Source organism: Lytechinus variegatus, chromosome 14 (assembly GCF_018143015.1).
Source record: "Lytechinus variegatus isolate NC3 chromosome 14, Lvar_3.0, whole genome shotgun sequence".
NCBI lineage: Eukaryota > Metazoa > Echinodermata > Echinoidea > Temnopleuroida > Toxopneustidae > Lytechinus > Lytechinus variegatus.
The window spans coordinates 1,048,342-1,074,692 of NC_054753.1; the positions used below are offsets into that span (position 1 = coordinate 1,048,342).

Sequence of the window (26,351 nt, forward strand, 5' to 3'; positions counted from 1 at the left end):
TTTAAATATCAAATCAAGTGTGTTGGGGTTCAGGCGCCTATCAAGGAAATAGCACCCCTGGGGGCCCGACCTGATTTTGGCGCCCCTGCGCCCGCCCTCCCCGCCAGACAAACATAGGTGCCTTAAATACATATTGATCTTATTTCATAATCAAATAAAAAGACAATTGGAGACCACACTTTTAAATGATGTTTTCATGAAAAAATATATCCACGAATTTAATGTAATACCACTTTTAAATGAATAATTACGAACGCGATCGATTTCTATTTAATTTACGATCAGTAACCACAGAATTTCAAGTACTTTTGGGTTTTTCAATTTTGTTTAACTTCTCATCACACCTTGTGAATTTTTGTAGGGGTAGTCCTGCAGACCGAAGTTTAAGAAAATCTTACTTTTATTCTGAAAACATGAGATATCTCACAAGGCCGACATAAATAATGCAAGCAGGGGCGTCGCTAGGCCTTTTCCACGGGAGGGGGGGGGGGTGGAGGCCCTTGTCTGCCGACATATTTCAGTACCGATTACCGATGACCATGAGTCTTGGAAGTGTTCCACGTTCTCATCAGTCAGATTTTCTTTCGTCATATATCTAAAAGACAGTTCCAGCTTTCATCAAGTGGAGGGGGCGGATAAAATATTTCTATTCACATTTTCCCCGATCTGCCGCCAATATCTAATTCTTATGTATTTTGTCTCGCCTGCATAGAGCGAGACTGAACATCGTGCCTTGGCTTTAGGTCACATGACCAAGGTCACAGGTCATTTAGGGTCAATGAACTTAGATCATGATTGGGGAATAAATATCGAAATCTTAACCAAGGTTATTTTTTTGAAATACCATAACTAAAAAGAGTCTATTCATGAAACTTACATGTAAGGGTAATTTAGTATTACTAGACATCCTGCCTGAGTGTCAGGTCACATGACTATAAAGGTCAGAGCTCATTTAGGGTCAATGAGGATTGGGCATGTTTGGGGTATTTGTTGAATTTCCATCCTAACTTTGAATGTTTATGGAATAAGTTCATAAAACTTGGATATAAGAATAAGATTATTCATGTATCACTGAACATCCTGTACAAGTTTCAGATCACATGACCTAAGTCAACGGTCATTTAGGGTCAATGAACTTTGGCAATGTTAAGGGTATATATGTTGAATTAAGTTTATGGATCTAGTTCATAAGACTTGGACATAGGAGCAATCAGGTATCACTGAACATCATGCGCGAGTTTTAGTCACATGACCAAAGTCGAAGGTTACAGTGACTCATGAATAGAATGTATATTTTTCCAATCAAATAATGCGAGCGCGAGGTAAAAAATGTTGACATTCTGATTGCAAATTGGACAGGTTAACCACAATTTACAATCATGAATAGAATGGGTATCTCAAACAGTTAATACAAGCGCGAAGCGAGAGATGAAATATCTGATATATTTTTGTATTCCCATTCCTATATGACACCCCATATCTCGAACATCAAATTGGTGCCCCTGGGTAAAACATCGATTCGGCGCCTCGAGGTTGAACATAAATTCGGCGCCCCCTGCTATATCAAATATCATTTCGGCGCCCCCTCCCCTGTGTCGAATATCAATTCGACGCCCTTAGGTCGAAATTCATTTCGGCACCCCTAGGCAAAACATCAATTCAGTGTCCTCCTAGGTTGATCATCAATCCAGCGCCCCTCGGTTTAACATCAATTCGGCGCCCTCTACATCGGACATCAATTCAGCGTCCCCTATGTTAAACTTCAGCTCGGCACCCCTATGTATACCATCAATTTGGCCCTCTAGATCAAACATCAAATAAACGCCTCCTAGGTTTAACAGCAATTCAGCGCCACCATGTCGAAAGTCAATTTGGCACCCCCTAGGTAAAACATCAATTTTACACCCCCATAACGAACATTACTTCGTTGCCCCTGGGTAAGACACCAAATCGGCGCCCTCCAAGATTGAACATCATTTCGGCGCCCCCTATGCCGAACATCGATTCAGCGCCCCAAGTTCGCATATCGATTCGCCCCCCCCCCCGAAGTTGAACATAAATTCGGCGCCCCCTTCTGTATCAAATATCAATTCGGCGCCCCCTCCCCTATGTCGAATATCAATTCGACGCCCCTAGGTCGAAATTCATTTCGGCACCCCTATACAAAACATCAATGCGGTGCCCTCCTAGGTTGATCATCAATCCAGCGCCCCTAGTTTGAACATCAATTCGGCGCCCCCCCCTCTATATCGAGCATAAATTCAGCGCCCCTCATGTCGAATATCACTTCGACGCCCCTAGGTTGAACAGCAGTTCGGCAACCTTGGTCACCAGCAAATCGGCGCCCCTATGTCAAACATCAATTCAGCATTACCCTAGCTTGAATATCAATTAAGCACCCCCACCCCCTATGTCGAAAATTAATTCAGCGCCCCCCCCCCCCTGGGATGAACATCAATTCGCCCCCCCCCCCTATGTCGAACAGTAATTCAGCTCCCCCTTGCTCGAACATCAGTTTGACACCCCCTATGTCAAACATCAATTCGGTGCCTCTGTGTTAAATAAGCAGCAATTCGGGCCCTCCTATGTTGAACATCAATTCGAGGCCCCTAGATCGACAATCGATTCGGCGCCCCCTAGGTCGAACATAAATTCGAAGGGGGGGGGGCTTCTTATGTCGAACATCCATTCGGCGCCACCCCCACGTCGAAAATCAATTTGACAACTCTAGGTTGAACATCAATTTGGCGCCCTGGGTCACTATCGAAATGTTACTCCTTTGTCGAACATTAATTTGATGTCCCCCTTCCCCTGGGTCCAACATTAATTCGCTGCTGCCCTATGTCGATTATCACTTTGGTGCCCATAATTATGTCGAACATTTATTCAGTGCCCCCTAGGATTATCAGCAATTCGCACCCCCACTATGCTGAACATTAATTCGATGCCCCTTTGTCGAACGTCAATTCAGCATTACCCTAGCTTGAACATTAATTCAGCACCCCTACCCCTATGTCGAACATTAATTCAGCGCCCCCCTCCCCGGGATGAACATCTATTCGCCCCCCATGTAGTACATTAGTTCCGCTCCCCCTAGCTCGAACATCAATTTGACACCCCCTATATCAAACATCAATTCGGTGCCTCTGGGCTAACCAATTCGGGCTAACCATCAATTCGGGCCCTCCTAGGTTGAACATCAATTCGGGCCCCTAGATCGAGCATATATACGGCGCCCCCCTATGCCGAACTTCAAGTCGCGCCTAGGTGGAACATCGATTCGGCGTCCCTAGGTCGAACATTATTCGGGAGGGATGGGGCCTTCCTATGTCGAACATCAATTCGGCGCCCCCTTTGTCAAATATCAGTTCGACGCCCCTAGTTTGAACTTCAATTCGGCGCCCTCTAGGTCGAGCAGCACTTTGGCAACCTCGGTCACCATCAAATCGGCGCCCCTATTTCAAACATCACTTCAGCACCCCCACACCCAATGTTGAACATCGATTCGGCGCCCCCCCCCCAGGTCGAAAATTAAGTTAGGTGCTCCCCTCCTACATGTATGTTGAACATCATGTTACTCCTATGTCGAACATTAATTTGGCGTACCCCTTCCCCTAGGTCCAACATCAATTCGGTGCCATCGTATGTCGAACATCACTTTGGTGCCCATAATTATGTCAAACATTAATTCAGCCCCCCCCCCCCTAGGATGAGCAACTATTCGGTCCCCCACTATGTCAAATATTGATTCGATGCCCCTTTGCCGAACATCAATTCGGCTCCCCCGAGGTCGAACATCAATTTGACATCCCATATCTCGAACATCAAATTGGTGCCCCTAGATTGAACATTTATACACCCACCCCTTATGCCGAACTTCAAGTCGCCCTTAAGTCGAACAACAATTCGGTGCCCCGAAGGTCGAACATTAATTCGGCGCACCCCCTTCCTATGTCGAACATCAATTCGGCGCCACCCGCCCCATGTCGAACATCAATTTGACGCCCCTAGGTTAAACTTCGGCATCCTCTAGGTCGAACATCAATTTGGCAACCTGGGTCAATATCAAATCGGCGCCCCTATGTCAAACATAAATTCAGCACCACCCTAGCTTGAACATCGATTCAGCCCACCCCCCCCCTATGTCGAACAGTACTTCAGCGCCGCCCTAGGATGAACATCAATTCGGTCCCCCACTATAATGACGCCCCTTTGTTGAACATCAATTCGGCCCTATAAGTCGAACAACAATTCAACGCCCCCTAGGTTTAACATCAAATCGGTAACTCTATGTCAAACCTCAATTTAGGACCCCTAGATTGAATATTAATTCGGCGCCGCCTATGGTGAACAACAATTCAGCGCCTCTAGGTCGAACGTCGATTCGGCGCCACCTTCGTCGAATTCATGTTCGACGTGAATGTGGTGCCCCCCCCACCTATGTCGAAAATTAATTCGTGGCCTCCGCTCCCAACCCCAATGTTGAATGCCAATTTGACGCCCATAAGTTGATGTTCAATTCGGCGCTTTCTAGGTCAAACATCAATTTGGCGCCCCAAGGTCCAACATGAATTCACCACCCCCTAGGACGAACATCTATTCGATGCCCCCTATGTCGAACACCAATCTGGCACCCCAAGGTTGAACATCAATCATCCAGTGCCTCTATGCCAAACATCGATCCAGCGCACCCTAGCTCGATCATAAATTCGGCACCCCCTATGTCGAATTGAATTCGACAAGTATGGGTTGAACATCAGTTTGGCGCCCCTGGTCACAATCGAAATGTTACCCTTATGTTGAACATTAATTTGGCGCCCCCCTTCCCCTAGGTCCAACATCAATTCGGTGCCACCCTATGTGGAACATTACTTCGGTGCCTATAGGTCGAACATCAATTCAGCGTCCCTTTGTTGAACATCCGGCGCCACTAGGTCAAACTTCAATTATGCGCCCCCTGCAATGTCGAACTGCACTTCGGCACCATTATGTATACCATCAATTTGGCCCCCATAGCGCGCCCCCCCCCCCTGGGATGAACATCAATTCGCCCCCCCCCATATCGAACATTAATTCGGCTCCACCTTGCTCGAACATCAGTTTGACACCCCCTATGTCAAACATCAATTCGGTGCCTCTGTGTCGAGCAGCATTTCGGGCCTCCCTATGTTGAACATCAATTCGGGGGCCCCTAGGTCGACCATCGATTAAGCGCCCCCTAGTTTGAACATGAATTCGAAGGGGGGGCCTTCTTATGTCGAACATCCATTCGGCGCCACCACCCCCCCCCCCATGTCGAAAATCAATTTGACAACTCTGGGTTGAACATCAATTTGGCGCCCTGGGTCACTATCGAAATGTTACTCCTATGTCGAACATTAATTTGGCGTCCCCCTTCCCCTCGGTCCAACATCAATTCGGTGCCGCCATATGTTGATTATCACTTTGGTGCCCATAATTATGTGGAACATTAATTTAGAGCCCCCCTAGGATGATCATCAATTCGGACCCCCACTATGCTGAACATTAATTCGATGCCCCTTTGTCGAACGTCAATTCAGCATTACCCTAGCTTGAACAGCATTTCAGCACCCCCTACCCCCTATGTCGAACATTAATTCAGCGCCCCCCCCCTGGGATGGACATCGATTCGCCCCCCTATGTAAAACATTAGTTCGGCTCCCCCTAGCTCGAACACCAATTTGACACCCCCTATATCAAACATCAATTCGGTGCCTCTGGGCTAACCATCAATTTGGGCCCTCCTAGGTTGAACATTAATTCGGGGCCCCTAGATCGAACATATTATACGGCGCCCCCCTATGCCGAACTTCAAGTCGCACCTAGGTGGAACATCGATTCGGCGCCCCCTAGGTCGAACATAAATTCGGGAGGGATGGTGCCCTTCCTATGTCGAACATCAATTCTGCGCCCCCTTTGCCAAATATCAGTTCGACGCCCCTAGTTTGAACTTCAATTCGGCGCCCTCTAGGTCGAGCAGCATTTTGGCAACCTCGGTCACCATCAAATCGGCGCCCCTATTTCAAACATCAATTCAGCACCACCCCAGCTTGAACATCAATTCAGCACCCCCACCCCCTATGTTGACATTAATTCAGCGCCCCCCCGGGATGAACATCAGTTCGGTCCCCCCCCCCCCCATGCTGAACATCAATTCGCCCCCCCCCCTAGGTCGAACATCGATTCAGCGCCCCCCCCCGGTCGAAAATTAAATTAGGTGGTCCCTCCTACATGTATGTTGAACATCAATTTGGCGCCCCTTGTCATAATGGAAATGTTACTCCTATGTCGAACATTAATTTAGCGTCCCCCTTCCCCTAGGTCCAACATCAATTCGGTGCCATCATATGTCGAACATCACTTTGGTGCCCATAATTATGTCAAACATTAATTCAGCGCCCCCCCCCCCCCCCGAGGATGAGCATCAATTCGGTCCCCCACTATGTTAAATATTGATTCGATGCCCCTTTGTCGAACATTAATTCGGCTCCCCCTAGTTCGAACATCAATTTGACACCCATTATCTCGAACATCAAATTGGTGCCCCTAGATCGAACATTTATACACCCACCCCTTATGCCGAACTTCAAGTCGCCATTAAGTCGAACATCGATTCAGCCCGCCCCCCCCCCCCCCTATGTCGAACAGTACTTCAGCACCGCCCTAGGATGAACATCAATTCGGTCCCCCACTATAATGACGCCCCTTTGTTGAACATCAATTCGGCCCTATAAGTCGAACAACAATTCAACGCCCCCTAGGTTTAACATCAAATCGGTGACTCTATGTCAAACATCAATTTAGGACCCCTAGATTGAATATTAATTCGGCGCCGCCTATGCTGAACATCAATTCGGGGCCTCCGCCCCCAACCCCTATGTTGAATGCCAATTTGACGCCCATAAGTCGATGTTCAATTCGGCGCTCTCTAGGTCAAACATCAATTTGGCGCCCCAAGGTCCAACATGAATCCACCACCCCCTAGGACGAACATCTATTCGATGCCCCCTATGTCGAACACCAATCTGGCACCCCAAGGTTGAACATCAATCATCCAGTGCCTCTATGCCAAACATCGATCCAGCGCACCCTAGCTCGATCATAAATTCGGCACCCCCTATGTCGAATTGAATTCGACAAGTATGGGTTGAACATCAGTTTGGCGCCCCTGGTCACAATCGAAATGTTACCCTTATGTTGAACATTAATTTGGCGCCCCCCTTCCCCTAGGTCCAACATCAATGCGGTGCCACCCTATGTGGAACATTACTTCGGTGCCTATAGGTCGAACATCAATTCAGCGTCCCTTTGTTGAACATCCGGCGCCACTAGGTCAAACTTCAATTATGCGCCCCCTGCAATGTCGAACTGCACTTCGGCACCCTAATGTATACCATCAATTTGGCCCCCATAGATCGAACAACAGATAAAAGCCCCCTAGGTTTAACATCAATTCAGCGCCACCATGTCGAACATTAATTCGGCTTCCCCCTAGGTTGGACATCAATTGACACCCCATAATATATTATGTCAAACATCAATTCGGTGCCCCTGGGTTAAGCATGAATGCTGGCCCTCCTAGGCTGAACATCATTCGGGGCCCCTAGATCGAACTTCAATTCGCCCTTAGGTCGAACATCGATTCGGCATCCTCTAGGTCGAACTTAAATTCGGCGTGCCCCCTTTCTATGTCCAACATCAATTCGGCGTCCCCTATGTCGAATATCAATTTGACGCCCCTAGGTTGAGCTTCAATTCGGCGCCCTCTAGGTAGAACATGAATTTGGCAACCTGAGTAACCATCAAATCGGCGCCCCTATGGCAAACCTCAAATCAGCACCATCCTTGCCTGAACATCAATCCAGCCCCCGCCCTTTGTCGAACATTAGTTCAGCTCCCCCCCCCTCTAGTATGAACATCAATTCGGCCCCCACTATGTTGAACAAAAGAATCGACGCTCCATTGTCGAACAAAAATTCAATGCCACTAGGTTTCACATTAATCCGGTGCCCTCCCGCTGCTAGGTTGAATATCAAATCGGCGCCTGTATGTCGAACATCAATTTGTGACCTGTAGATCAAACATTAATTCGGCGCCCCCCCCCTATGCCGAAGATCAATTTGGCACCTCGAGGTCGAACGTCGATTCGGCACCCCTAGGTCAAACATAAATCTGGTGCCCCCCTCCTATGTCGAACATCAATTCGGCGCCCCACCCTATGTTGAATATTAATTTGACCGCCCTAGGTCGATTTTCAATTCGGCGCTTTCTAGGTCCAACATCAATACAACACCCCCTAGGTCCAACATCTACCCCATGCCCCTTAAGTCGCACACCAATTTGGCATGCGAAGGTTGAACATCAATCATCTGGTGCCCCTATTTCGAACATACATCGATTCAGCGCATCCTAGCTCGAACATAAATTCGGCATCCCCCCATGTCGAACATCAATTCGACAAATCTGGGTTGAACATCAATTTGGTGCCCCGGGTCATAATCGAAATGTTACACCTTTGTCGAACATTAATTTGGCGCCCCCCCCCCCCCCTTCCCCTAGGTTTAACATCAAACAGCGCCACCATGTCGAACATCGATTCGGCTCCCGCTTGGTCGAACATCAATTTGACATCCCCTATTTCGAACATCAATGCGGTGCCCCTGTGTTAAGCATCGTTTAGGGCCCTCGTACATGTAGGTTGAACATCAATTCTTGGGCCCTAGGTCGAACATAAAATCAAAGCGCCCCTTCCTATGTCGAAAATCAATTTGGCGCCCCAAGTCGAATATCGATTTGACGCCCCTAGGTTGAATTCAAAATCGGCGCCCCAATGTCAAATATCAATTCAGCACCTCTCTAGTTTGAACATTAATTAAGCGCTTCCCCCCTTATGTCGACCATAATTCGGCGCCCCGTAGGATGAACATAACATCGAATCGGCGCTCCCTAAGTCGAACATCAATTCGGCGAATCTAGGTCAAATATCAGTTCGGCACCCCCTTCCATGTCGAACATAATTCGGCGCCCCTAGTTCGAACATTAATTTCACGCTCTTTAGGTCTAAAATCAATTTGACGCTCTTTAGGTCTAACTTGGTCTAATTTGTTCTAATTTGGAGCCTCGGGTCACCATCAAATTGGCGCTCCTATGTCGACCATCAAATCGGTGCCCCATATGTTGTACATTAATTCAGCACCCCTCCCCCATGTCGAACATCTCTTCGGCGCACCTATGTCGAACATTGATTCGGTGCCCTTGGGTTAAACATTAATTTGACGCCCCTATGTCAAACGTCAATTCGGCGCCCTCCTAGCTCGAACGTAAATTCGGCGCCATCCCCATGTCAAACATCAATTAGACGCTCCTTGGTCAAACATCAATCTGACGCTCTCTAGTCTAACATCAAATTGGTGCCCCTTTGTCGAACATCAATTCGACGACCCCCCCCCCACCCCCTTCAAGTCCAACATCAAATAGGCGCCACTAGGTCCAAAATCAATTCAGCACCCTCCTAGGTCGAACATCTATTCGATGTTCCCCTATGTCGAACACCAATTTCGACTTCAATAATTCGATGTTTGAACATCGATTCGGCGCCCGAATGTTGAAAATTACTTCGTAGCTCCCCCCAGCATGCCGAAAAGCTGTTTGGCGTTTATACATGTATGTCGAACATCAATTCGGTGCCCCTAGGTAAAACTTCAATTTGGCGCCTTCCTACGTTCAACACCAATTCGGCGCCCCTATATCTAACTTTAATTTTGCGCCCCCTATGCCGAACATTAATTTGGCCCCCTCAGTTCGAACATCAATCTGATGCTCTCTAGGTCTAACATCAATTTGGCACCCCGGACTACAATCAAATTGAAGCCCCTATGTATGTCCAACATCAATTCGGTGCCCCCCTATGTCGAACATCTATTCGACACCCCATTGTCGAACATTGAATCGGCGCTCCCTAAGTCGAACATCAATTCGGCGAAGTTAGGTCGAATATCAATTCGGCACTATGACTAACATCAAGTTTGCGCCCCTATGCCAAACTTTAAATCGGCTGCCTCCTAGCTCAAACGTAGATAGCCGCCCCCGTATGTCAAACATCAATTCAGCGACCCCCATATCGAACATAAATTCGGCCGCCCCCCCCAGATCGAACATAAATCCGATGCTCTCTAGGTCTAATATCGAATTGGCGCCCCTATGTCGACTATCAATTCGCACTACTAGTTCGAATATCAATTTGACGCTTCCTAGGTCTAACATCAATTTGGCGCCCCGGACTACAATTAAATTGACGCCTCTTTCTATGTTTAACATCTATTCGCCCCCAAGTCCAAAATCAATTCGGTGCCCCCCATGTCGAACATCAATTCGGCGAAGTTAGGTCGAATATCAATTCGACACTCCCCCATGTCGAACATAATTTGGCGCCCCTAGTTAGAACATCAATTTGATGCTCTCTAGGTCCAACATCAATTCAGCACAGTCCTAGGTCGAACATATAATCAATGAACTTCTATGTCGAACAACAATTTGGTACCCCTAGATTGGATATCAATAATTCGGTGCCCCTGTGCTTGAACATCGATTTTGCGCCCCTACGTCGAACATCACTTCCGCGCCCCCCCCCATGCCGAAAATCTGTTTAACGTCGATATGTCGAACATCAATTCGGCACCCTCAGGGCGAACATCAACTTTGAGCTCTTTAGGTCTAACATCAATTCGGCGCCTAATACGTGGTACATCAATTCGGTGCCCCTAGGTAAAACATCAATTTGGCACCCTCCTAGGTTGAACGTCGATTCGGCGCCCCTATGACAAACACCAATTCTGCACCCCCTTTGCCGAACATTAATTAGGCGCCCCATGCGTTGAACAACAATTCAGCGCCCCCCCCCCCCCATGACGAACATCAACTCAGCGTTCTCTATGTCTAACATCAATGCTAGGCCCCGGGCTACAATCAAATTGACGCCCCTTTGTCGAAAAAAATTCAATTCGGTGACCCCCCCGTCCAAACCCATTCGACGCCCCTTTGTTGAACATCGAATCGGCGCCCCTAGGCGTTGTGGCGTGCGCCTGTAATCCAAGCTGTGGGGAAGTTACAAATTGATGCAGATGTTTGAGGTTCGAGCCCTGGTCACGTCTTTCGGATGGTGACGTTAAAGGTCGGTCCAAGACGTAAATAATCATATCTGATTGATACTCGTCTGACAAAACTCAAATTCACACACACACACACACACACACACACACCTAGGTCGAATATCAATTCGGCACTCCCCCATGTCGAACATAATTCAGTGCCCATAGTTCGAGCATCAATTTGACGCTCTCTAGGTTTAACATCAATTTGACGCTTTCTAGGTTAACATCAATTTGGCGCCCCGGGTCAATATCAAATTTGCGCCCCTATGTCGACCATCAATTCGGCGCAGCATATGTCGAACATCAATTCGACGCACCGAGTTTGAACATTAATCTGACGTTCTTTAGGTCTAACATCAATTTGACGCTTTTTAGGTTAACATCAATTTGGCGCCCCTAATCAACATAAATTTTGCTCCATGTTGTACATCAATTCAGCGCGCCTCCCCCTCCATGTCGAATATTAATTCAGTGCTCTCTAGGTCTAACGTCAATGCGGCGCCCAAGGAAACAATCAATTTGACGCCCCTTTGTCGAACATCGATTCGACGACCCCCCCCAGTCGAACATCAATTTGACGCTCCTTTGTCGAACATCAATTCGCTTACCCCCAAGTCCAACATCAATTCGGCACCCCTAGGTCGAACCTCAATTTGACTCTCTCTAGGCCCAACATCAGTTCGGTGCCCCTAGGTAAAACATCAATTTGGCGCCCCCATGACTCACATCAATTCTGCACCCCCTATGCCGAACATTAATTTGGCGCCTCTATGTCAAACATCAAATTGGAGCCACAATATCGACTATTAATTTGCACCCCTAGTTCGAATATCAATTTGACGTTTCCTAGGTCTAACATCAATTTGGCGCCCCGGACTACAATCAAATTGACGCCCCTATCTATGTTTAACATCAATTCGCCCCCCCCCCCCCAAGTCCAACATCGATTCGGTGCCCCCCTACATGTATGTCGAACATCAATTCGACGCCCCTTTGTCGAACATTGAATCGGCGCTCCCTATGTCAAACATCACATTGGAGCCCCAATATCGACTATTAATTTGCACCCCTAGTTCGAATATCAATTTGACGTTTCATAGGTCTGACATCAATTTGGCGCCCCGGACTACGATCAAATTGACGCCTCTATCTATATTTAACATTAATTTGCCCCCCATGCCGAAGATCTGTTTGGCGTCCATATGTCGAACATCAATTCGGCACTCCTAGGTCGAACATCAATTAGGCTCTCTCTAGGTCCAACATCAATCGGCGCCCCTATGAATAACATAAATTCTGCACCCCCTATGCCGAACATTAATTTGGCGCCCCTATGTCAAACATCAATTCGGCGCCCTCCAAACCCGAACGTAAAAAGGCGCCCCCGTGTGTCGAACATCAGTTGAGCACTCCCATGTCGAACATATTTCGGCGTCCCCAGTTCGAACATCAATCTGATGCTCTCTAGGTCTAATGTCAATTGCCCTCCCCCCCCCAAGTCCGACATCAATTCGGTGCCCCACGTCGAACATCAATTCGACACCCCATTGTCGAACATTGAATCGGCGCTGCCTAAGTCGAACATCAATTCGGCGAAGTTAGGTCGAATATCATTTCGGCACTCCCCCCCCCCTTCCATGTCGAACATAATTTGGCACCCCTAGTTCGAACAGCGATTTGACGATCTCTAGGTCTAACATCGATTTGACGGTTTCTATGTCTCACATCAATTTAACGCCCCGGGTCAATATCAAATTTGTGCCCCTATGTCGACCAACTATTCGGCGTCCCATATGTTGTACAACAATTCAGCGCTCCCCCATGTCGAACATCAATTTGACGCTCTCAAGGTCTTACATCAATTTAACGCCCCGGGTCAATATCAAATTTGTGCCCCTATGTCGACCATCAATTCGGCGCCCCATATGTCGAACATCAATTTGACGCACCGAGTTTGAACATCAATCTGACGCTCTTTAGGTCTAACATAAATTTGACGCTTTCTAGGTTAACATCAACTAGGCGCCCAGGATCAACATCAAATTTACCCCCCCCATGTCGACCATCAATTCGACGCGCCGCATGTTGTACATCAATTCAGCGCCCCCCCCCTCCCTCCATGTTGAACATCAATTCAGCGCTCTCTATGTCTAACGTTAATGCGGCGCCCCAAGATACAATCAATTTGACGCCCCTTTGTCGAACATCGATTCGGCGACCCCCCCCCCCTTCTAAGTCGAACATCAATTCGACGCCTCATACGCCGTACATCAATTCAATTTCAATTCAATTCTTTTTTATTTCATTTCCATTCAAAACATAATACAAAGTAATATAAAACAATACAAATCAAATACAATTTTACAGAAGGGCATTCTTACTTCGTAAAAAAAACAGTATAATATAGAGCATAAATGGATATGGAAATGGAATCAACATCAACTCGGTGCCCCTAGGTAAAACATCAATTTGGCGCCCTCCTAGGTTGGAAACCGATTCGGCGCCCCCATGACTAACATTAATTCTGCATCCCCTATGCCGAACATTAATTTGGCGCCCCTATATCGACTATTAATTTGCACCCCTAGTTCGTATATCAATTTGACGCTTCCTAGGTCTAACATCAATTTGGCGCCCCGGACTACAATCAAATTGACGCCCTTCTCTATATGTAACAACGATTCGGCGCCCCCCCCGTCCAACATCGATTCGGTGCCCCTTTGTCTAACATTGAATCGGCGCTCCCTAAGTCGAACATAATTTGGCGCTCCTAGTTCGAACATTAATATGACGCTTTCTAGGGCTAACATCAATTTGACACTTTCTATATCAAAATCAACTTGGCGCCATGGGTCACCATCAAATTGGTGCCCCTATGTCGAACACTGATTTGGCACCCCTACATTGAACATCAATAATTCGGTGCCCTAAGTTTGAACATCGATTCGGCGCCCCTATGTTAAACATTACTTTGGAGCTCCCCCGTGCCGAAAATATGTTTGGCGTCCATATGTCAAACATCAATTCGGCAGTCCAAGGTCGAACACCAATTTGGCTCTCTCTAGGTCCAACATCAATTCTGCACCTCCTATGCCGAATATTAATTTGGCGCCCCTTTGTCGAACATTAATTCGGTTACCCCCAAGACCAACATCAATTCGGCACCCCTAGGTCGAACCTCAATTTGACTCTCTCTAGGCCCAACATCAATTCGACGCCTCTTACGCCCTAGGTGAAACATCAATTTGGCGCCTTCCTAGGTTGAACACCAATTCGGCGCCCTTATGATTAACATCAATTCTGCACCCCCTATGCCGAACATTAATTTGGAGCCCCTATGTCAAACATCAATTCGGCGCCCTCCTAGGTCGAACGTAAAAAGGCGTCCCCGTATGTCGAACATCAGTTCAGCGCCCCCATGTCGGACATAATTCGGCGCCCCCAGTTCGAACATCAACCTGATGATCTCTAGGTCTAAGATCAATTTTGCGCCCCTGGTCACCATCGAATTAACGCAACTATCTATGTTTAACATTGATTCGGCGCCCCCCCCCACCCAAGTCCAACATCAATTAGGTGCCCCTATGTCGAACATCAATTCGACGCACCGAGTTTGAACATCAAACGCTCTCTAGGTCTAACATCGATTTGACGCTTTCTAGGTTAACATCAATTTGGCGCCCCGGGTCAACATCAAATTTGCGCCCCTATGTTGACCTGCAATTTGGCGCCCCATATGTTGTACATCAATTCAGCGCCCCCCTCCCCTCCCCTCTATGTCGAACATTAATTTCACGCTTTCTAGGTTAACATCAATTTGGCGCCCCGGGTCAACATCAATTCAGCGCCCTCCCCCCCCCCCCCCTCTATGTCGAACTTTAATTCAGCGCTCTCTAGGTCTTACGTCAATTCAACGCCCCTTAAGTCCAACATCAATCCGGCGATCCTAGGTCGAATATCGATTCGGCACCCCCCCCCATGTCGAACATAATTCGGCGCCCCTAGTTCGAACTTCAATTTGGCGCTTTCTAAGTCGAACATCAATTTGACGCTCTCTAGGTCTAACATCAATTTAGCGCCTCGGGTCACCATCAGATTGGCGCCCCTATGTAGACCATCAACTCGGCGCCCCGTATGTTGTACTTGTACATCAATTCAGCGCCCCCCCCCCCTCCCATGTCGAACATCAACAACATCAGCACTCTCTACGTCTAATATCAACTTGATGCCAATTCAGTGTTCCCCTAAATCGAACATCATTTCGGCGACCCTAGGTCGAATATCAATTCGGCACTCCTCTCCGTCGAAACACCAATTCAGCGCCCCCCCCCCCCTCCTCATGTGGAACATCAACTCATAGATTCGGTGCCGGTAGGTCGAATATCAATTCGGCAACCCCGATATAGAACATCAATTATTTAAAGTCCCCCCCCCCCCAGGCCAACATCAACTAAGCGTTCTCTAGGTCTAAAATCAATTTGGCGACCCTATGGCGATCATCAATTGGACACCCCCCCCCCACCCATTTCCACTATCAGTTCGGTGCTCCCTATGTCAAACATCAATTGGGCGCTCCTATAGGTCGAGCATCAATTCGTTGCCCCCTAGGTCGAATATCAATTTAGCGCCCCTCCCCCTTCCCATTTCTTTCTCCCTTTATCCCCTCCTTTTATCCCCCTTTTCTCCCCTCGTTCCTTCTTTTTTGGCGCCCTCATTTTGGCTTCCCAGGGGACCCGGCCGATTTTACTTCATACCTACTGAGCAGGGGAGTAATCTCTACTATGATGGTAATGGAATCACATTGTCCGTGTGGATTTGAATACGGTTTTCTTGGAATTTACAATAAGAAATACTAAGGAAGAACAAACAAAGATATATAAAATAAAATCAGTTCTGTCTTCAAATCTTCTATCTGTTATGCATGTCACATGCACAGCAAACTTTGAAGAGGAAGATAATTTGAAATCTAACATCGACATAAAACCCCTTTCAAAAAATTATTCAAACAAGTGCAATTTTGCTGGCGCTTTAATATTGATAACGACCAGTGTTAATAGATGATTCTGTGGTATACACGTATATTTATTAAGGTATTTTCAAGTTTAGATTCGCTGCTAAGGAACGACCTCTTATGTTCACCTGTAAAACTTTTTTGTATCGTTATGATCATAATGACAATTGTAAAAAAAAAAAACATGCATCCAGTGTAGTTTCCGAGTAGTAAAAGTAGGAAGACGAAAGAAGGAGGATACATTGTAAGTATCGAAAATAAAAGGTCTGTGTAGTTTGTACTTTATATTAACCCTAATACCTTTTAAATCTATTTTTCTAATAACTAAGAAACAAGTGGAACGCCTCTAATAGTCTCGCCTGTATTACTCGATTAATTAAAGCAGCAGTGCCGACTTTAGAACGACTAAATAACGACTATAGAATAGTTATTCACAAAATAAACCATTCATATAATAAAATACGATGTTCATTGACCTCAAAATGATACTTAACCTTGGAATGTGACCGGAGATGATCAGTAATATCTGACGTCCACATTTCATGATATAGATCGATGAACTGTATGGCAATCCAACAAATACCCAAAACATGGCCAAATATGACCTTTAAAGTTAATCATGTAACTTGAAACTCACGCGAAATGTTTATTTTTTTATTTATTTATTTCACATCTTTATCCAGAGTAGCCTGTTCAGCTTTATACAAACAAATATGTAAAATTACACAATATATACAATTAAAATATTCACTGATACATGCTTACTGATACATGCTTACTCTTTATTTTTAAGTTTCATGAACTAGATCCATATACTGTCAAACCTAGAACAATACAAAACTGAATCTTGTGAAGATGTTGTTTGGATTCCCCAAACTATTTATGTTTATTGACCATAAATAACCTTTGACCTTGCTCATGTGAACTAAAACTCAGGAATAGTCAATACTTGTTTACCCTTGAGTCGAAATTTCATAAACTATATCCATATACTTTCTAAGTTATGACGACATTTCAAAACCTTAACGTCAGGCTAGGATTTTAATGTTGACGACCATGCCGCCGTCGGAAAAAGCGAAGCCTTTAGTCTCGCTCTGCTACGCAGGCGAGACAAAAAAAGACGCCACCATAAAAATGTCTTGCCACATACCCCCTCCCTCCTGTTGGTATAACGTGTAGATACTGTCCTTGTCTGTTTTCGTGATAATCAGGGTACTCGCGTTTCAGGCAGGACTTCCAGAGTTCTTTATAGATTTATTCACTACTTTTAGTATACATGTATACATTATCAACGACGAGCTTAAAGCATTACTAATTGATTACCTTTAGACAATCTTGAAACGTTTAAATGCATTCCGAATCGGCTGTGAGTGACGAGAAATTCAGGCCAACATCGGACTTCGAATGAAGCTTTACGATTATTTACAGCTGGAATACTTGAATTTATATGTTGAAGTAATTAACAAAAATATAGTATTAAAGGAAATATTTTCGTTCAAAATCAGATCTGGCGGTCGACTGCTCACTAACTACATTTCATCTGCATTCATTTCGGGCATTATGCCTGTAAATTTAGTATAGAGTGTGGGTTTGAACAGACATGGAAGAAAAAAGAATAGTTTTCAAACCTCTTGTTAATACTAGAAGTTTATCTTGCTGTTGTCCTAGTACTGTCACCTGGTTCTCCTCCTCTGGTATAGTTGTTTTCTTCATCCATCCCCCGCATGAGTACTGGTAAAAATCTTGACAAGGATCTGCCTCGAAATCCATATTTTCTATCAGCGCCCCCGCTAAAAAAAGTAAAAAAAAAATTCATACGAAAGTTTTAAACTGTCCTACACACTCCCTAAAATTGAATATAATAATAATGATAATATGTCCATTTATATAGCGCAGTCTTTATATGCATATACTCAACTGCGCTTTGATACTTGATATCATATTATTACCCCGGCTGTAGCTGAGCAGCCATATTAATAGGCGCTAAAGCGTTCAAGGAATAAATCCTACCGGGTACCCATTCACCTTACCTGGGTCGAGTGCGGCACAATATGGATATTCATTTGGGGAATGATTAAATCAATGAATACAATCCATTTCTATTGTTCCTCCCTGTCTAAAAAAATGGATTCTGTAGAAAATGCATAGTTGGTCTACATTTTGTCGCAGTCGCGACCTTCCAATAAAGAGTCCAATTGCCCGCCAACTAGCCAGTTTCATTTGAACTCTTTCTGACCATGTATCTACTGTGTCATTTTCCCATTAACCCTTTATAAAACAGTGTCTGGATGTGGGAAAGCGACCCTGGGAAGATTGCACGAGGATGTTAGCTTACTCTCTCACCGGACCTTTTATACATCAAACTCTCATTTTTCATACATATCCAGTGGCGACACGAAAAATTGCTCTCTTAGTAACTGATACGCTAGAGTAGCAACTTCCTCATTTCGCCGCAAAATACAAATGCAATTTGCTGAACAAAAAATAAAGAAAAACATGAAGTGGAAAGGGGAAACTCAATAGAATAAGATGACAATGTTCTTTTCACGCCAGAGGTCTAACTATGATCGCTCTACTTTCCCAGGTCACCCTTTTCCCATCCATCCTTGATTTCTTTACAAGAAATGACACACAGTATTCCACAGTGTGCCACATAATGAGAAATCTCCACACACTTATATTTGACCCTCAACACTGTGGGATTCACATTCTCGCGCAGTGTAATGCATGAACACACTTAAGACACTCACACATATATATCTAGAGTGTGGACTGTGGAGCTAGATTCACACTGCTAAATTTGAGCTTTGTAACAGCGTGACCCACAAAACATAGCATATGACGTGAATATACTAACCAACCACACAAATTGCGGAGGTGTGCGCAATGCGGTATCATCTGTCTTCACACTATTATTTGAGCCCTGTGAATCACATGTTCACACACTCCTCTATGTGAACACACTGTGCACACTCTACGTATGCGTAACTGCGTAAGCGTGCGGAATTATCCTTGTATTCTTAAATTTGATCTATTTAACATTGAATCACAATCTTAAATATATGGAAATTTGTAAATACTCAAACTGTACGTTAAAGGTCAGTGTACAAAATGTGGATTGAGCTTCACATTGCTGAATTTGAAAAATTTTAACTCGGCGAATCACATTTTTACAGAGTCTACAATTATTTGAACACTGAAATTTTAGAGGTTCCCAGTGCATGTGTTAAATTTGAGAATTTCAGTTAAGAGGATCACAACTCAACTCATGTCCAGTTCGTAAGCATGTGTTTCTCCAAGCGGGTCATCTGATGGACTTGACAATATTTTCACGATATTTGTGTTGCCAAATTCAAATTTGATACTACATGAAAGAGTGTATACCCCTGAAAGTTTTAACTGGCAGCATCAATGAATTCATTTAAATATGGGTTTCGTCGAAATTAAAGATTGAATAGCTTGATGGCAATGTTTTACGTCTAATATATATATATATACATATATGTGTGTGTGTGTGTGTGTGTGCGTGTGTGTGTGAAATTATACATGTTCAACAGCTTTGGCAACTATTTTATTTAAATATTCTAAAGAAATATATACATGTATATATAAATATATACATATATATATACATATGTATACATATATAATGATTCCTCTCTTTTTTATATTTCACATACATTTAAACTATAAGACAAACACAACTCAGGCAAATTAGATAAAGATATAACGCCCAGACAATATGTTTTGAAGATATGTATTTTCCCCAATTTTCACATGTATTTATCATTTAACATATTGATACATTGTGTCTTACTTTTAATACAGAACTTACAAAAAATGATAATTGGGCTAAAGCAAATAAATCGAAAATGAATGCAGAAAAAACTTTCTGTATGTTATTAAAGCTGAAAAAGTACCAATACTTATTATAAAAGTATAAATCAACAAATTCAACAATATTGATTTTAAATTCTACATTTTTTAGAGCATTGTCGTATGTATCATGTGAAATATCTAAAGTTATTAGAGCAATGGATAAAATAAAGGATATTGTTTCTTTTAATATTCTTCTTAAACTGTATACTAACATGATCTTGTGCAAGTGTGTATTTTTTATAATTTTAAACATGTCTACGAAAAAGAATTATGTCGATTGTATTAACCCTTGGGAATAACCCTGATAGGCTTTCGGCCTATGTCAATTCCAACCACATTATGATTTTGAACTGAATACGTTTTATTTTTCTGTTTCATTGCATATGTCTATCTGCATATGAATTTGTACTTATTGTGTAATATGTGAAAATAAATTTTAATTGAATTGAACATTATCCAATGGAATTGCTCCGTTTTAAGGAAAGCATATTGAATTCAATAGTATGTACGTATCTCTTAATGTTTACTTAAACAATTTGAAGGAAAAAGAATATTCAAGTTTTTCTTACCTGCTGCTACGCAGTCTATAGAGAGACATAAGTTTGACCCTGAAAGAAAAGAAAACAAAGAATTATTAAATGAAACTGCAAAGAAGACAAACAAAAATATGAAAACCAGAATTCCGCAGAATTAAATGCAAGAATTATTAAGATGTATGGACTTTTGAATAAAATACTGATATTCCATAATCATTTGACAATAGATGGTATTTTAAGATACACGTGTGCCTTGCACAATGTAATAAAAAAACATACCAGTCATTTAAAAATCTAGGGGGCCGTTTCATAAAGCTGTTCGTAAGTTAAGAGCGACTTTAAGAACTACTGGTGAACCTTTCTTACGCGCTAAACCATCGCCAACGGTGCATACCAGTACCAAAAGAAAGGATCACCAGTCGTTCTTAAAGTCGCTCTTATCTTACGAACGGCTTTATGAAACACCCACCAGGACCCGGTTGCATTAAAGTTACCATTGTGGTAAGTTTGCCATCCAATGGTAACTTGCATAAAATCCATGATTCTGATTGGTTGTTGATCAGCGTTACCATGGTATCTTTTATTCAAACCACCATTATGTAGCTGGTACAAAAAAATGTTAAAACATCTGTTTTTAAATCACCGTACGGCCACCGTAGAAAAATGTGACTGAGCCATAGCTAACAAGTGAATTTTTCCAATAGGACAGTTTTTTTTTCATTTTAGTTTTATTTCTATTTCGTTGTTTTATTTCATAGAATAACATTCTTTGGCAAATGATTTGTTGAATCTAATTTCCTTTCATTTATACATGAAGAAAACCTATATTTTTTTCGGTGAAGCTGATTTCTAATAGTCTTTTTCAAGGTAACATATTAACGTGAGAGTTAGTTATGACGGATAATTTCTGTAACATACGGGAAATCAGTCAGGCGACACTAGACAAGCAATTAAGCTCATCAACATCCCAAAGAGAATTATAACAGCTGAGTATTTATGATCAATCTTCACGATTGCTTCCTCGATTAAACGCGTGCTATCTTGGTATCTATTGGGTGATTAGATACCAATAAGGATCTCAAATTTGTACCAAGGACGACGCTATTAAACGTCAGAAGAGATGTTAAATGCATAAAGAGATGAGCTATTGCAGGTGATTAAATCCTTTTGTATTAGATATTATCAATGTTCGCCATGTTCATGTGCAAATAAATAAAAACCATATTAACCATCCAGATAGTGATTACATTTGGTTTACATGGAAAAACACTCACTCAAAATTTGTTTCCAGCGAGCCAAAATGTCCGTAAACCAAACATTTACGTAACTTGGCCCTCAACAAAAATGTATGTTTGTTGACGATCGAAAGTGTTTTTTTTTCTATTTCGTCGTCCAACTGCGACACCTTTTTGCACCAGAAGAAAAAAAATGCGTAACCCTTCTTTTGTTGACAGTTATGCTTTTAAGGATTTTACTTTGATTTATATATTCCACTTACGAATACTTGGAGTATCGCAATTAAATCCACAGAAAACGCTTTTTTGATGTAACAATAAAGACTGAAAGCGAAGAATTCAAGAAAATCTTTTCCCTGGAGTTAGACAATCCAGGGTCCTATTAAAGGTGCTTGGATGCATGCTGGATTGAGATATAGCTACTAGGGGATGTCATACCTATACTTTTATTTTCCGAAGTACGTCTAGAAAGTCATATCATCATTTAATCATCCTTGTTGATATGAAGTGATCCTGTTTTGATATAATACTGTATAGAACACAAACTACCCATAAATAAAATTCCTTATAATGAAGAAATCTTTTTTGTTGTTAACAGAAAGCAATCTTTATATCGAGAAAGTGGATCAAATAAGAAAACGTGTTCGTCTGCAAAGTTGGCTAAAACCTCCAAGTGTGACAGTCCCTTTAAGGGTTTCCCGTCCCTTTTAAAGGAATGGCGTCCCCAACAGCCCATAAGATTCCCCATGGAAAAGAAGTCCCTGGTTCGCGATGCATATTGGTGTCACATGTCACTTAAGTGTTGTCAGATAGCAATATTTCTCCCAACGGCTACCCCATAATTTTATCCAGGGCATCAGTTTCAATATAATTATTGGTAATGCAATCATTAAACTAATCTTTTCATAACAAGGAACATGATTGATTTACTTCTCGAGAGGGATAATGTAGTTTTTTCGCAACAGCTATACAGACGCTCTTTTGGAACGTAGAGCATATATTGTTAAATGTCCTTCACGACCCTGAAGTCTTTATCGTCAGCTCTAAAACTATGGACGAATCTGGGGCCCGTTGCAGAAAGAGTTGCGTTTAAACGCAAGCCAAAAAGTCGATCGCAAGTCCCAAATGTGCGCTGTTGATTGGTTGAAAATCATTGTGCGCATGATTTTTAGAGTTGCGATTGATTGCAACTCTTTCTGCAACGGGCCCCTGCTGTTCTTATTCACTGAACCTCGACAAAGACTTCATTGTGATTTGACTCGAATGTTCAATGCATTTGCTATGTTGTAGGATTCATTTCGCGTCCCTGAGCAAAAACTCGCTATCAACACGCAACATGATCAATGATTGGGGTAAAGGCTTCGTCCCGCTGCACTTACGCATGCAGAGAGGATGTATAACGGAAAAGAATCTTGCCATCCGTTGTGTTCTCTTTGCATACGTGTTTCATATGCATCCGTCCACTGTGATTTCATTGTTCGCCCATTTTGTCTATTGTCGGGAGCGGATGATGAAAACGGATGGAGCCACCCCAAATTCTGCTTCTTCGTTGTATCCGTTATAAATATTCTTTCTGTTGTGTCCGTCGGCCAATGGTACCAGGTCTTTAGACATTGCTGCAGCTGATTAAAAGTGGCCCACGGTGTGTTGGCAACGTAGAACACAATGAACAAATCATATTAAGACTTAGATTGATCCCATTTTTACATCGTCCCATTCTTGAACACCCTCTGAACTCGAACACTGTCCAGCAAGTGTCAACAAATTATCATCACACTGCTTAGTTTAAAAAATTTTACATTATCAAAAACATTTTAACGCAATTTATTATGTTAACACAATGTAGATTCTGTGTTCTTTCTAGCACCAATGATATCTATTTACATATACATATTGGGAACTCGACCTTCAGCCTACCACCCCCCCCCCAAAAAAAAATCAATACAAACCCCTTTTTAAATGATTTTTTTACGTTACCAACAGGCATTTGTGGTATATAAATATCAGATTCCAACACGTTATAGATAGACCACTTTCCTTAAATCATAAACGTAACTGTTAAATCGTTAGTGAACGGCTCTCGTCAACCCTTTTATGCATAGGCACATGAAAGGGCATTGCAGACATCACAGCCCGGTAGGCCTACATTTATACGTGTGTAGCTCCATGATTCACCTATGTACCATTTTATATTCGCTTAGTCTACAAGCTGAACATAATGCGATTTGAACATATTAAGTAACATCAGACAAATTACTGAAAGATTCATCAAAATTGGAATAAGGAATAAAAAAGGTTATGTGTTAAAGTTGTAGTTTATCATTTCACCCCCAAACGGCTATGTTCATTGCAGCCAATTGACTGCATGGTTTCTTTCGCTGACACATCCTTTACTGTGTAAACATTGCGCATCATTCAATGATATGCGTTGAAATGGTGTCCTCGCAACCTGTATCTGGTATGTTAGAGATGGGTTTTCAAAGAGAACATCTCCAATCATCCTATTAAAAGCCCACCAAGGCTTCACCGAGTTCAAAATGACGTTTCATTACACACATTTACGTGTTGTGATTCCGTCGATCCAACTCCTTGATGATGCTGCTAGCTGAGACAACAATGACGTCATTGTCTAGCCCTGGGTCTGTTTTCACGATTTCCTATCCAAACCCTTAAACACACCAGCCTCCACCTGCTATTCTAGCTGCGTGTAATTGTGGGAATCCATGGTAGGGATGCGTTTAAAAGGCCCGCGTTGACAGAATCAAAGAGAGACGTTGCGTCTTTCGCATCACGATGCTCATAACACCTGCCGGATTCGTACGTCCTTTAACACGTCGACTGCCGCATGGTGCCAACGGTACCCCCCTTCTTAACTGCACGCCGTGTGATTCTAACCCTCCATTTCAACAGCTTTTGAACATCCAATCATTTTCGCTTGGTTTCATAGAGCATAAACAAATTATTTTTGGACCCGAATGAGAAGGCATGTCATGCATGCGAAGCAAGACGATTGAGGTTGAAAAGAACTTTGGAGACTGAAGGAAAAATGGACATCATGGAAATAGCAGTATGTGTATAATCACTGAAATTGTATTAATCACATCAACAATATTGCCATAAGTAGCATGAAGAACTTAAAGGGAAATAGAAGAGCATCAGCTAGCACTGAGATCAGACGCATTAAGAAAATGTTAATAATAAGAAAATTTACTTAGCGCTCGATACTAATGCTTTTAAGCGCTTGAATGTAGCTGCCAATAGGGAACCTCTATGCATTGCGTGGAATAAATTCCTACCCGGTACTCATTCAACTCATCTTGGTCCAGTGTAATATATCAGTATTAAGGTAGGAATCTTCTGATCCAAGTCCAGAGACATATATTGACCAAGACATTTCTACAGAATTGCCAATCAATTATCAGGTATCTTACCATTCAAGTTTGAATGATAAAACATACCATTTACGAGGCGCCGATTATCTCCTTTCCTATTCAATGACACACTATATATTATTACCACGGCTGTATAGCTCAAGCTGCTAAAGGTGCCGGGACCCATTCACTTCACCGGGGTTGAGTGCAGCACAACGTGGGTAAATTTCGTGCTGAAGGGAAAAAAATCGCATTAGCTGGGATTCGAACCCACGTCCCAATGATTGAAAGACGTCTTAACCACTAGACCAAGACGCAAGGACTACATTCATAGGATGTCACCTTTGCAAGCGATTTGTTTGTTGTTGTTTTTTTTGGGGATGGGGCAATCCCAAGCCCACGCAAATCTCATTCTCTGCAAAAGAGCTGGTCCCTTATCACACACTTCTCGGAATAACACGAACTCACTCGTTTTCGAGTGAGATTTGCATTTTTCTAGAGTGGATATTAACTCTTTTTTTTTAAGTGAAGTGTGTAAAAGAAGCACAGTTCACTGCAGAAGAAGCCATAATAAGCCAGTTCGTAGTTCATTTCTGCGCATGATCAAAAGATTCTACGCATGATCAGAAGAAGGTCATTTGTACTAAAGTGACATGGTGCTTTAAAATCTAATGAGATAAGCACCAACTTTGATGTCTTGATGATTCATATATTCTTTTGAATTGTCGTTTTCATTTACATCCACAAAAAACAACAATGCTTCCACGAACGACTGGTATTCCACAGTTTGTCAAGTACATTGTGCAACATGCTAAGATATGCATTCAAAGTAGGAATGCAACAAATACCTTCATAAGTGTTCATTGGTGTGCTATTCTGGTCACCTGGTCTATTCACTTTCTTCATCCTGCTATGTAAGGCAAGCTTACGTAAGATCTTGCTTTGAAATCTGCCTATCATGATGAAAGAAATGAAAGGTCATTTGACCAATATTGCCCATGAAGTACCTACGAACTGGTCTATTATATTCCATATACTATACACTCTAAATGCAAAAGATAGCTAATCCAGTCCCTAATCACCCTCCTCTCCGAGTGAGACGAGGGACCAGACGGTTTGAAGTTGGATGTACATCATTTGAGAGTGCA

The 26,351-nt window shown here is 43.2% G+C and overlaps 1 protein-coding gene across 1 annotated transcript in view; it reads right to left on the reverse strand.

Annotated features, from left to right (window-relative positions):
* The window catches only part of LOC121427657 (neprilysin-1-like), a 59,713-nt gene that overhangs the window by 19,744 nt on the left and 13,618 nt on the right, over nucleotides 1–26,351 (reverse strand). The window contains exons 2-3 of the mRNA XM_041624170.1: nucleotides 20,631–20,669; nucleotides 17,811–17,972 (exon numbers count right to left, since the gene is read on the reverse strand). Of these exons, the coding sequence (XP_041480104.1) occupies nucleotides 17,811–17,972; nucleotides 20,631–20,669 (201 nt within the window). The remainder of the gene's footprint in view (nucleotides 1–17,810; nucleotides 17,973–20,630; nucleotides 20,670–26,351) is intronic.